Below are 14,147 nucleotides of genomic sequence, written 5' to 3'. Positions count from 1 at the left end.
AATAAAACTGAATAACTCAAGACAAACACTATGTAGATATCTAAATATCTCTCTCTCTCTCTCTCTCTATATATATATATATATGTATATATAGTATACATATATATTTAGATGTCTTTAACATGTTAAAATGTTCATATTTTTTGGGTATTTTCCACATGTTATTGGAAAAGCAGCTGCTTATCTCATTTCTGATAACCTGAGTGGGCTACAGTTTTTAAAATACAACCGCCCTCAATTAAAGCAAAAATAACCCTTTAGCCACAAGCTATAGGAGCCACAAATCCCGGCAGTACTACAATTTACTGTTTGCATTAGCCCTTTATGGTGCCGTAAGGATAATTGACAAAAAAATAAATAAATAAATAAATAAATTTTTTGAAAAACATTCGTAAATTATTTCAATTACAATTTTGCAAGTATCATATGCATAAACCAGGACATCAGACAAAAGGACTAAAGACCACAGAAATAATCTGCATTTGCACGTTTTAAGGATTTCATCTTGAGGAAAGCAGCTGTACACGCTCTATAAAACACACTTATCACACTTATCACACTTATCACCCACACACACGTTTGATAAGCTGTTCTTGTGAGGACACTACACTGAAATCCGTTCATGTGAACACAAGTCTGTACAAAGCTTTGTCTCAAACCAAAAGCCACATCTTAATCCTAATTTTAACCAGTTTCTCTGAAAAGCGGTTCTTCCTCATTGGGACCAGGTTTTGGTCTCCAAGTACACACACACACACCCACACACACATACTCATACCCAAACCGTTCATGTGAAAATGAAAGTATATGGGTTTTTATTTCCTCCTCCACTTTCCTGAACTTTATGAGCATGCTACACTTTCTTTAGATTCTTATCGAAGCCACTGAAACTGAAAAAAACAAACAAACACGACAACAAAATAGTTACAAGTTATCCTAGTATATTTGAAACCTTTTTTAAGAATCTGGTGACAGGAGTCAGTGGTGAGATCTGGACAAAATAGCTCATCATTTACAGCTCAGTTCAAATAATAATCAGACCAAATATACAGAAACAGTCAAACATCAAAGGAGAGAAGCAGCACAATATGATATCACAACATAATAAAAAGAGTGTGTGTCTGTGAGTACTTTTCCCCAGCAGGGGGCAGTGTAGATCTTTCCTACTTTCATATTCCCGCCCAGTTAACTTTTATTTGAATAACCACAACAAGAGCAGTTAAATGGGATTAAATAATAAAACTAATAATAATAATAACGATAATGGTAATGATAATAATAAAGAAACTAATGTGAGACCCTGTGCATGTTCACCCTCTTCATCCTGTTCCCTTTAATACCCCCGTTATCACCGTTGCCTGTGCAAAATAAGTGAGTCACAGAGTAAACATGCGCCCCCGTCGTGATAATCAGTGGCAAAGCTTTTTATTTAATGCATTAAAGGGGGAAAAAAAGCCTCAGCATATTGTTCTTTATTGAGTAATTATTTCCATTATTCCCCTCACTGCTCTGTCTGCATCTAACCGGAAAACTGTGTGAGCGTCGTGTGACTCACTGCAACACACACGCTCTGACAAATGAAACACGAGCCACGGGTTTGACCCTAAACACTGAATCAGACAGGTGTGTGTTCAGCTTTGGTTGTGTTTGTCATAACGAGGCGTTCAGTGCCACAAACTTGAGCCTAAAAAGAAAAAAATCACTGTACAATAAACAGCTTTCTGAGTAAATCTCATAAAATAAAAAAGTAATATAAAGCTGTAAAGTATTTTCCCAGTTATCACAAATGGCACATGACGGTTATTTTACCTAACATCGGCAGCAACATAGCACAGTAATAAACATTAAAATCATGGTTAATACACCAGGATGTAGAAGCTTTTTAACCGAAATGATATTTTTTATGCTAAAATATGATCATTATTATTATCCATAGTAAAGCACATTATTATTTCTTAATTTAAATGTCAAATTGTAGTTATTTACTTGCATTCCTAAACAGAAACATTAGCTTTAGTGGTTGAATGTTATGCTTGATTCATTTCTGACGCCACAGAGAATAAAAAGGTGAATTCAGTTTATTATTTGCCAAATAAATAACAATACAAATGTTAGCTTTGAACACATTTTTTGAAAATATTTATGTTTTCCCATTTTTTTATGACAGCTGGTCCAATAAATAATATTTGTTAATCATTGTATACATGGACATGAATGTGGGATTATAGGTGAATGAGTGCATGAATGTCTGTGTAGCTGCATTTTAATACCTCTCACAAGTTTGCACTTTGCGTGTTATCGTGTTTTTGATCCTAAATGTTTCTATGAGCTGCGGAATTAACTTCAATAAACCACATGAACACACATTCGAGTGAATCAAACATGTACGTCTGACAAATAACTAAAGTTTACAGTCAAAGTTATGATTCATTTTTATATCGCATTTTTAGTCGTGATATGAAGTAGCAATAACTGTGCAGAAGTCACAAAATAGATCGTTTTTCTTTTCCTTTTGTTCATAAAAACGAGCAAAGTGAACTTTGAACTGCGACTTATTCTCAAATTGTGCATATTCAATCGGATTTGAATCATTTCCAGTACTTTTTGCTCAGGTGTTTTTATATAGTTGGTGAAAAGGATTATTTTTCTTTCATCAGATTGTCTAGGTTGTGCTGAAAAAAAGGATATAAGACACTCTATAATGCACATTCTTATAGCCTCTGTATAGACTGTATGTTTAAACATAGTAATGGAAGAAAGCAGCTGAAATGCTCTGTGTTCTAAGGGTTAACAGATGTAGCAACAGTCAACAACAACACACCTCCACGTGCATTTAGTCCTTTTTCTCCCAGTTTATTGTTGTTGTACCAGTCCAGCAGTCAAACATACGTGTTTTCGAGACATCGGAGCACAATGTAGCAACAGCTTAGCCAGCTTCTCAAATAAATAGACTTATCTGTTGTTTTTTTTAAATATGACAGATCGTATTACAGCAGAGGAGCATAAACCTGAAAACTGTTCTGCGCTGAGAAAAAGGCTTTGTACAAGATCGCCCTCGTCGCTCTCTACACAGTTCAGCTGATTGTCGAGTTGATGCTGATGTTGTTGTTATATGTATATATATATATATATATATATATATATATATATATATATATATATATATATATATATATATATATATATGTATATATATATAGAGATATATATATATATGTATAGAGATATATATATATCTATATATATAGATATATATATGAAGAAATGAGCGTCAGGTTTGTGTAACAGCTTGTGATGAAACATCCAGATGTTCCCACAGGTCCACGGTCGTCACCTCGTACTGTCAGCGCGCAGCAGTTTCGAGGTGCATTTACGACACGTCCAAGTAGTTTTCTGTCACCATTGTTTTCATTTCCTTTTTCGAGTGTGTGTGTGTGTGTGTGTGTGTGCTGTCACGTGAAAGAAAACAGGCAGCATTACATTAACATTACAGGCAGGAGGGGGGAAAAAAAACAAAAACAAACCCAAGTGACATTTCAGGAAATAAATACACGTATTGCTTAATTTTGAAAAAAAAAGAAGAAAAAATATTTACACATTAATGTACATATAAGAAATTCAGAACTTCAATCTCTCAGTCATAAAAATATATAATAACAAATCTACAGTAAAAAGAATGAACTACAATAACAGAGGAAAATAACAAAAAGACTGTTGGCGGTGAAGGAATATACAGTACAATCACTGCTTTACATGTCTTGTATACACAGTAGGAAGCACAAACGCGTGAGTGTGTGCGTGTTTGTTTGTGTGTGTGTGTGTGTGTGTCGGAGAATCTAAGTGACTGAAATTCCTGTTTGGCAAAGACAAAGAGAATATCGAGTTGAGTTACAGAGGTGAGTTCAGCGTTCACTCGCTCACAAAGTGAAGACTTAACCCAGTGTTTGTGCCTCAGGACAAACTGGAAAACAAAATCTCACGAGCATGTGTGTGTGTGTGTGCGTGTGTGTGTGCGAAGACGCTAGTGGCAGCCACAGGCTCTGACCACCATGTTGCGATATTTCTTGAGGATGACGTTGGAGCTGTCGTCAAAGTAGAGCACGGAGATGGCGTGGAGCTGCGTGGGAGCGCAACATGGTTTAGGGACCGTCTCCGGACTAATGAAATGAACCTGGGACAAAGAGAGAGAGAGGTGAAATCAGATGTTGAAATTCATCACGTGCACCTTGAATGAAACAGTTAGTACGCTTACGTGACATTAGAAAAAGTCCGACTAACAGCCGCAGATAATGTAGTTAATGCTCCACAGATACTGACGCACAGGGGCGCACAGACACGACAAAAAGGTTTCGGGACCTCCAGGCACATAGTGGCCCCCTTTACACCTGGCAGAGTGACAGGTGTAAAGGGGGCCAACATTTCGACAACAGAAGAAGTAGCCGTAGAAGTAGAAGTAGTCTCCTCTGCCGCTTATCAAAAACAAGGGCCCCAATTAATGTCTTTGTCTGGGGCCCCCTGAGAGTCTTTGGAAAGACTGTACACCACAGGTCTCAAACCCTCTCAAAACTTTTGATCTTTATAGTTTCATTTTGCATCTTAAATATGTTTGTTTTACTGTCAACTATGTATCGTTCTGTATCAAAGTAAACACTTTAAAATGATGTGATCACAAATGTCGTTAAATGTCGTTTCCTCCCCCCCACAGTTGGACTTTGACCCCCTCCTGACCTCAATGAAATGAGAACAACACGGAACCAGAACTGAGTGAGTGTCGCACAGGGTCATGGATCACTGATGAAAGTGTTATTTATTATCTATCGTTTCCGACTGTAAATGATGAGATTTGTGATTTGTTTGATTTGGACCTTTGTTGTGGTTTGTTGCACGTTATGTGGTTGTTTTTTTTATGAACTTTGGCTTTGCTTTGGTTCTGGTTTGCTCTGGTTTTTTATTTCTCATATGTGTCTTGAGCATTTTTTCATCTTTTTTTTTGCAGTTTCGTCCTCGGCCTTCAGACTGTGGTGAATTCAAGGTAAGTCACTGACGACTTCGTTCTGTTTCTCGTATTTATTTTAGTTTAGTTTTGTGTTCATCTGCTCACTTAGGTTTTGCTCCCTGTTCCTTGTGTGTATTTAGTTTCTTTTGTTCTTTTATCTTATTAACCTCCCTCTGCGTTTGATTGTTCTTCTTTGCTTTTTTTTATTATTATTTGTTTTTATTAAAGTCTTGTCTGGTTTGAAAAGTGCATTTGGATTCTGTTTCACCGTGGCAACAGAATTCGGAGAAAAACTAAGAAACAACAGTGTCCCTGTAACAGCAGCAGTATTTAATACAGAATTCAGGGGTGTCGACGCGAAAACATGTGTATGTGAATCCGCCAACATTTTTATTTTTTTTTTCATTGAATCTGTGTTTTATTCACACAGAAATGACCTAAAACGTTTGAACACAGAGTAAAAATCTCAAAACACCACACGTGCGTGTCAACAAAACGCTGTCATCATCATCATCGTCCTCTTTTTTTGTTTCGCGATCGTTTGATCTGTTTGTTTATGATAACTTTTATTTGTGGTGTATTTCAGTAGCAGCGTCACAGTGCCACATACAGGCCTGGCATGTGTACTGCAGCGTTTAAAATCAGTTTAGGGAGTTTCCTGACATTTCCTGAAACGATGCCTTGTTTTTACGGGAAACTGAATTCCAAACGACAAAGAAAAGAAAATCCATTTCCGTGTGGATTTAAATTTGTGATAATTGACCGCGGTGGTGGGTGTGGTGGGCCGTCAGCTGCAGCAGGAAGTGGGGTGGTTATGAAGATGGCTCACGAAAGCAGCTGCAAGTCGACCGTCACAGCTGGTGCTGGTTTGTAATCACGCTCTGCCTTTGAGTTGCAGTTTAATATGGGACCTCGCGAGACACCGACTGCTGCACACGTGAGACAAAGACGCTTGGAAGTGGGACACGTGAGTCACAGAGGACGAGGACAAAGCGCTGTTCCATTTAGTGGGTTTATGTGTGTGCGGCCAATACCTTTTCTGCATTGTGTTGCGTGAACAAGACCTGCTATTGAGAACCCGACGCATCTAAAGAATCCACTTTTTCCCTTCCTCCCCACCTCGAGCTGCAGCATCTACTCTGACAGTTGATGAGATGATTAGACTCGTAACATGACTGCTGGGCTTTTGTTTCCCGGTTACTCACGAGGGTTTGCACAATGGCGTGGTTTGTGGCGTTCATGTAGGAGTTCAGTGGAAAGGCGCACTCTCCCTCACAATAGTACGCCGCGTATCCCTCTGGAGCAATGATCCAGTCCTGATAATGAAGAGGGAGACAGAGACATTTTTAGAAAAGACAGAGAAGAAAGAACACCGCAAAGTAAAGCCTTGTTTCCACCGAGTTTGTTTCAGTGCATTTTGGAATGGTACAACCCGATCTGGATTGTGTTTGGGCCTGATACGTACAGTACATTACGTCGCTATTTCACAGCTGGGTAAGTCGTGTGACGTCATACCAGTGCAGAACTTGTCAAAAAGAAAAACATGACACGGTAAACCAAAGAGACATCCAGCAGGACAGATGACGAGCTTTGCTTGAGAGAAGACTGACGCAAGTGTGTTTACTTATGCATGGTACTACAGCAGAGCTGTGCCAAAAACTGACATAGTACGGATCAGTCACAACAGAAACCTATCAGTATCACTTGGTGGAAACAGGGCTTTAATTAAGTATATATGGGCTGGGTCATTCATCATGATAACATGGACCGTCCTGGTTCTACCCGCGGGAGGAACACTTTTCCTACCTGCCACCCCAAGTCTCTGAAACTGACGTAGAGCTCGTGCTTCTTGCACGCCTGTTTCTGTTCAGTGCTGCTGTTTTCTGAGGAAAAGGACAGACAGGGGGAGGGAGGGGAGGGGGGGAAAAGAGGGAGACGGAGAGAGATTCAGTACAGTCCTGTGCAATGATTTCATTCAGCTGCAAAGATTAAATATATACCACAGTCGGGCCCAAATTAAGCAGAGACAAAGAACAGATCCAAACACAGCCAGTGTCCCCACATACAACATTAACATTTAGACAATGACTGAGGGAAATCACCTCCAGATACAGCAGCAGTTTGGTAATTGCTTCAAATGAATGGGCCACCCTGCTTAGAAGTCACTCTGCTGGGCTTTGAGTTCCCACTGGCTGAAACAGATGTGCACAAAGAGTAGGCTGGCCACATTTTTTTCATAACTCAAGCCTTTTATTTATCCTCTCTGCTTTCTCCACACTCATTACGGCTTATTACACCATCCATGTGTTCAAGAAGAATAGTCTGTTTTCTATCTAATATTATCTCTCCGTCTCCCTCTTCCTCTTCTTCTGGTGACCTCTGGGACTCTGTGGTACATTAGTTTTCCGAGTGTGGTTCTCATTGGAAGTGATCAAGAGTGGCTGGTTCTCATCATCCAGTTAAAGACCACTGGTATCCAACGTTCCAAGCGGGCCCATTTGGCCCATGTGTTGTGGCCCCGCTTGCCCCACAGCACATCACATCACAGATGTGCTCCGCCATAAAAGCCTGCGCTGCCTCACCTCCACGCAGGGAACTTGGCCCCAACCGTGCCGTAATGCTCGTGTAAATAAACAAAGACAGTGGAGGGATATTTGAAGCTGAGGCATTACAGTGTAAAATTTCAGTGCTTCATATAAACAGAGCACCTCCAGAACGAAGGCCCCGGACTCACACACACGCACGTTCTGCCGTGCAAGACTCCCATCACTTCCAATAGCAACAATAGCAACTATACTTGTGTTGGTTTTGGACGCGCTGTATGCACGTGAACTCATACGAGAGTACACGCTGTACGCGTTGGCCCATGTACAGCAATAAATGTACACTGTGACATATTTCAGGGTGCTTGAACTTAGGAATGAAAGTTCACCTTTGGCCCTAATAATGGTGAATAAAGTCAACTTAATGATACATAATTTTAAGTTTTAAGTTAGCGATTGTTTTTAAAGAAGATTCTTATTCTTAATACTTAAAAGTGCTAGTTTCCCAGTGAATGTTGCTCTTTATTTTGCTCTTGTTTCTTGTGTGGATTACACTTCAGTAACGTTACAGTTTGAAGGGATGGGGTACGTGCCAACACCATCTTTGGCTTCCCCACACCTTCCATTCCTTTTTTTTTTTTTTAGCCTTAAAACTTTGTGAGACACAATTCATAATCGGGCGCTTCCGCACCAGATCTGTTGGATGGTTTCCTGGGATAGTCCGCTTCGTTTGGGCAGGTGTGAGAGCTTACGCTTGAACTCTGTGGCTCTCTGTGATGTCGTCCAGGTGGTTTGGTCCGCTCCCAGAGCAGTGTGAAAGCGGACCAAACTAAATGAAGGGGTACTGAGTCCTCTGGACTATGCTTCCCGAGCTGCATACAGGAAGTGATTTGTTTTATGTCAAGACAGACAGAGGCAACAGCAACATTACGCTGTAAAACACACAAAGAAGTGAATTCTACTCTTCAAAAACCCGACGCTTCAGCAGTGTGACGGGATACATGCTTATCCTTGTCTCCGCCCACCCCTGTGCTGATAGTACTCCCCTCTTCATGACAATCACTGCACTTCAGCTTTAACTGGGGATTTTTATTCATATTTTTTTTTGCACATGAACCAACTGGTGTCTGTCGTGTGTGACCCATTTCCATGAATCCGTCACAAAGCCAATGAAAGCCGTAGTTTGGCGAATGCATTATATATGCACACACTTTGAGTGTTTACCTGCGACACTGGCCACTCTGAGTGCCTCTTGGCTCTTTGCCCCTTTGGAGCGGTTGGGGTTACGCTGTTTGTTCCCAGTGGACGTGGAGCGGATGCTTCGCAGGTGCACCTCGGTTGCTTTGAAGAAGGCCACCATGAAAGGCTGTTTATTCTGGGGCCCACTGCGACCGATCAGCCCCGCCACACGGGGGTTTATACTCTCTCCTGTAGGGGGCGACACAGAGAGCAATGCAAGATAATGAACGAAAGATATTTAAGATGTATTGATGACTGTGGAGACATTCACTTTGCATGTGTGTGGTCCTTCCTCTCTTAAAATGCCAGGCCTTTAAAGCCACATTCAGTTTTACAAATTAGATTTCCCTCTGTGAATTCCTTTCCCTTTTTCTCATCCCTTTCTCCTCCTCAGAGATGCCAAAAAGCAAACGCACACTGAACATCAAAGTCTCTCCCGTTTGAGAGACATGTGTGGGTGTGTTTGTGCGTTTGTCTTTTTCTCTCTCTTACTCTCACAGAGGAATGTCTCTCTGAGGACCGTTTTGGTGGTAGAACAAGGCTCCTGGTCGCTGCTGGCGACGAAACGTCCCATGTGCCTGTCTGTACACGCTCACCCTTTGGTGCACACGACCTTCCCCGAGTTCACTCCTCCCACAACGTGAAAGCAACATGTAACATCCTGTCATCCTGTGACAAGATACACTCTCAAACACGCTCTTGTTCCCTGCGCTGTTTGTTGATAAAGTTTTTCCAGTGACTCACATCTGCACCTTGTGACGATGACAAACTCCCGCTGAGATGTTATCGGTGCAATGAGTCGCCGTGTTTTCTGCATGGCTGCTAATGATGCTGAGGGTTTGACAGAATGATGGATGATTACAGGAGCAGGGGTTGGACTTATCCTCTCATGTGATTCTCTGGTGTTTTTTAGGGGAAAGTCACACAGTGGAAGCTTATGCACGTTGTATCATAACACACACATATTCTTGCATGAAAGTGGGGAGTACCTGGGAGTTTTAAGTTTGGTGAAGCTGCTAAAAAAACAGTGGCTGAATGTTGGTGTACTGTATTATGTTGTTGTAATTCTGAGAGAAAAAGCGATATTATCCACATTTATATTGATACCCCGTAAGTCTTGCTTTCATTAAATTTGTTTTGGCCACCGGGGCGCATGATTTATTGATCAACTTAACTTGTTGTGCAACCAAAACAAACTTTCTCTCGGTAATTAAGCCCAGTGGTGGAAATGACAGATGGCAGAATAGCCAAATTTTAAATGACAAAATGATGTGGATGAGGAAATGAAAGCAGGTGAAGGAGGAGAGTCATAAAAAAACATTAGATGTGGAGAGAGCTCTGGGGATTGAGTGGCTTCAAACTTGACAGGCACTTTGTTTTCTTTCGACGAAGTTACTAAGCAACGCGGCCAGCCTGTGTATTAATACTGGCAGATGTTTAACTCAAGGTCATTTGTTCAAATTGGGATTTTTACGGTTCTTTCCTGTTGCTGGACAGCAGCCAGGCTGCTGGCTGTTTCATTTTCAACTTTTACCCCCCAAGCAGGAAGGTGCATGTGAGTTGAAGGCACAACATTAATGTTTAATGTTCACAACGTTGAACATTGAATATTGAAATACCTGTGTCTTTATCTCACAACTGAAGCGTCTTTATGTCAGTGAATAAAGAAAATAATACCACCTGGAAATAATAGTGCATTAAATAAACAAAAAAAAAATATTTTTCCTCACATAATATACTCCAGACACTGGTATAGTGAAATTAGATTAAGATGGAGTGAGAGATAAAGTAAAGTTTTTTGTTTCATATTCTAAGCACAAACAGTATTTTATATGATTCTATCACCAGGGGAATCTGGCACAAACATGTGTCTTTTGCCTCTTTTCAGTGAATCACTACTTAGTAAAATGCTAACATTTACATTCCTGTTCTTTTTTCTCCTCGTATGGGCAGAGCAGAGGACGCACAAACGGGTGAGAGACACTGTTGGACCACTGTAGGACACCATATGTACATACTCGTATACATAAAAATGGACGCCGTCTTCCAGTTGGGAAACTAAAAGCCAAGGAAGTCGGATGGGAAAAGCTGTGACGCACCAGCGGCGACTTCGCAGGTTGCAAAAAGAATGGAAATGTATGAGAAACTATTGTTTTATAACTGATTTAAAAACATTTTCCTGATGAGTTCATGGTCTCGATTGCTAAATTCAGATCTTCTTCAATAGAACATGATGTCAATTTTGTAAATGATGTTCCCATTTAGGGCCATATTGGACACCGTGAGTGTGAGAGTGGATGGTTGTTGTCAGCTGAGATTGGCACAGCACCCCCTGCAAGACCACAGCCTGCACTTTCTCTACTAGGTGAGCAAACCTCCAACCTGTTTTTCTTCTTTTTCTTTGGTCTATTTTCAAAATCTACAGCTGTCTGTATGTCTGTCTACCATTAACATGGCCATCTGTACGTTTTTACACGCCGAGGAGTAGACTGATCTGAGTGACACTCACCATTTGTGGTCTCCAGGGCCAGCTGTAGCCCCAGGTTCCTGCCAGGGTTCAGGACCCAGTGGTTGCTGGTGGCTGTCACATCAAACACCAACCAGCCCTCCTCTGCTGCCCAGATCACCCGCGAGTCCAGGAGGAACAGATCTGACTCTCTGGAGAGGACAAAAAATTTGAAGTCAGTAGTCAGTGAGGATCATACGCTCGATTACAAAAGACAGGTTGAAACCATGTGATGGAGTGTAAAGCTAAGTGACCGGAGCGCCAAGCGAAGTGGGCGGGAAGAGAGCGAGGGAATCGGCAGAGTGAGACGGAGTGAATCAAAGGGAGAGCGCGATGGGAGGGAGGTGTGTTTGGGGGGAGAGAGAGAGAGAGAGAGGGCTCCAGATGGTGAGGCCCAAGGGAACACTTCATTTTCTTAATTGACAATAATGGCTTTATAAACGACCAGTCCTTTCATACACTATACACAGTCCATCACTGGCTGGAATTTTGAGGGAGAGCCAGACAGCCAAAGAGCAAGAGAGAAAGTGAGAGACAAAAACACAGCTGTGAAAAAGGGGGGAAAAAAAAGTGTGTGAAAAGTAGTGAGTGAATCAGAGCATATCGAAGTCACCACTATTGTTCAACGGTGAACTCTGGGTTTTTCTGCTCCCTCGCCATCGGAGGTTCTTTGGTGAATCCCGACCTGTTTTGTGGCCCGGGCAGATTGTGTGTCACCAAGCTCTGGTTCCTTCACGTACACAGGCCCATCTCTGGCAAAGGAATAAATGACTGTGTTGTTCCCTCTGGACAACAGAAACCTTGACGAGGGGTCCCAGAGAGTGTGGGTCCATTTCACAGTTATATCTTCAGGATGGCCCGGATTAGCAGCATGGAGAAGACGATATTGATAACTGCGTAGATTTGTAATTGATTAGATATCTAGACGTACACTATATGGACAAAAATTTGACCACACCTGTTAATTCAGGTGTTTCAATCAGCCTTTGGTCCAGGCCTCTTATGTCCAGTGAAGGACAATCTTGAGGGTTCAGCATACGAAGACATTTTGGACAGCAGCCCTTTTCTATTCCAACATGACTGTGTCCCAGTGCACAAAGCAGGGGCTATAAAGAGGGGTGGAGTGGCTCAGTGGTTAAGACCGGTACCCTATGTGCAAAAAACATCATTTTTCGCACATAGCAAGTTCGATTCCACCCCTCGCTGATTGTACTCAATTCCATTGTAAGTCGCTTTGGATAAAAGCGTCTGCTAAATGACATGTAATGTAATGTAAAGACATGGTTTGATGGGTTTGGAAGAACTTGACTGGCCCGCACAAATCCCTGACCTCAACCCTAACTGAGTACCTTTGGGATGAACTGGAACAGAGACTGTGAGCCAGACCTTCTCGTCCAACATCAGTGTCTGATCTCATAAATGCTCCACAGAATGAATGGACACAAATTCCCATAGAAACACTTCAAATTCTTGAGGAAAGTCCAGAGTGGAAGCTGTTCTAGCTGCTCCATATTAAAGTATCTTTATATGTATGTAAACCACGGTGTAATGGTCAGGCGGCCGAATATTTCTATCTATGTAGTGTAGCTTTTGCTTAAATATTATTTTTGACATGGCAGGATAGAGAAAGCACACGTGTAGTAAATTAATAATAGAGTTTACTTTGCTTCCAGGGTTGTGATGTTGTGAATGCTGTGTATTTCTTACTATAATGTCTGTACCAATCTCATAACTACTAGCTACTAACTAACGATTAACGACTCGGTCGACTGACTAATCTTTTCAGCTCGTCCAAAAGGCTAAAACGTTATTGCTCACCTATCAGAGTGTTCCTCCAGCACCTGGTAGACGCTGACGCGGAACGTCTCGTTGTCGTAACTTTCGTGAATGAAGTCTTTATATATACGAAACTCTGCAGCGGTGACCGCTTCTCCCTCCGGGATCCGCGAAAGGTCGAATCTGAACTCTTTGTGATGCCGACGCACCGGTAGGAACTCCTTGTCGTGCTCCACTGTGGAAAAATACAAAGTGAAACAGATATACATTAATGTGAGTGGGTAGAAAACATTTCATTTCAATTTGTGTCAATGCAACCGGCAGACATGAAAGGTTTGCAGGAACGCTGTGACTTATATGACACTCTGTCTCCCAGGAAAACAACACGTGTTTGAAAATGAGACAAAGTGTATCTTCTTTTCTTTTTGTTTTCTATTCTCGTCAGCAAGGAGCTGACATCATCGGTCAGATTATCAGATTAAGCATATGAAGCGTTACACATGCTGGCTCATGACGGAAACTTTCATGAGCACTGGGGGCGATGCATCTGGTGCACACTAAACCCTGATAGAGAGATGCAGGTGAGCCCTGACAGCTTTACGAGACCCTTTCTTCTCCTTGTCTTCCTCTCGTAGCCCCAGAACGTCATCTGGTTCTCATGAGTTGGGGCTTCATCGTGTTTGGTGTAACCCCCCCCACCCCTCCTCCCTCTCCTCATCCATGCACGCACCAGCTTTTCAACCCCCCACTGTACCCCAAAGACGTGCCCCACCTGACCCTGCTCCTCTCATGTCCCAGCAGGACATCCCAGGGGTCACTGCCTTGTCTCTCATCATCTCCGAGGTCTCCTTTCCGCCTCTATCTTCATCAACTGTCAGACAGACCCCCCACACGTACACATATCACTGCACATACAAGCGTAATAACGTTGCAAAAGCCATGAAACAATATATCATCTATCAATGTTATCAATTTTCTATTGACTGACAAAGCAGCCAATCAAACGACATCACCCGGAAACAATGAGAAACTACAGCCACAGTCGACGCTCGTTCAGAAACTGATTTGTTAATTGTGTTGTTTCAAA

The 14,147-nt window shown here is 41.8% G+C and overlaps 1 protein-coding gene and 1 long non-coding RNA gene across 3 annotated transcripts in view; one reads left to right on the top strand and one right to left on the bottom strand.

The window, feature by feature from the left end:
* bmp7b (bone morphogenetic protein 7b) overlaps positions 1-14,147 on the bottom strand; it is a 49,689-nt gene that overhangs the window by 16,841 nt on the left and 18,701 nt on the right. The window contains exons 2-7 of one of the 2 annotated variants that reach the window (XM_044039022.1): positions 13,103-13,295; positions 11,288-11,436; positions 8,764-8,967; positions 6,803-6,879; positions 6,202-6,312; positions 3,987-4,171 (exon numbers count right to left, since the gene is read on the bottom strand). In XM_044039022.1, the coding sequence (XP_043894957.1) occupies positions 4,022-4,171; positions 6,202-6,312; positions 6,803-6,879; positions 8,764-8,967; positions 11,288-11,436; positions 13,103-13,295 (884 nt within the window). In that variant the 3' untranslated portion in view covers positions 3,987-4,021. Of the gene's footprint in view, positions 1-3,690; positions 4,172-6,201; positions 6,313-6,802; positions 6,880-8,763; positions 8,968-11,287; positions 11,437-13,102; positions 13,296-14,147 lie in introns of those variants that run through there. The other variant, XM_044039021.1, reaches the window with a different exon arrangement.
* On the top strand, positions 4,140-11,074 carry LOC122777662. The gene is made up of 5 exons (XR_006361353.1): positions 4,140-4,192; positions 4,706-4,764; positions 4,997-5,032; positions 10,732-10,914; positions 11,044-11,074. It is a non-coding gene; the product is annotated as an uncharacterized LOC122777662 (long non-coding RNA).

This window comes from Solea senegalensis, linkage group LG11, assembly GCF_019176455.1.
Source record: "Solea senegalensis isolate Sse05_10M linkage group LG11, IFAPA_SoseM_1, whole genome shotgun sequence".
Classification (NCBI taxonomy): Eukaryota; Metazoa; Chordata; class Actinopteri; order Pleuronectiformes; family Soleidae; genus Solea; species Solea senegalensis.
This window is presented reverse-complemented; position numbering and strand designations above follow the sequence as displayed.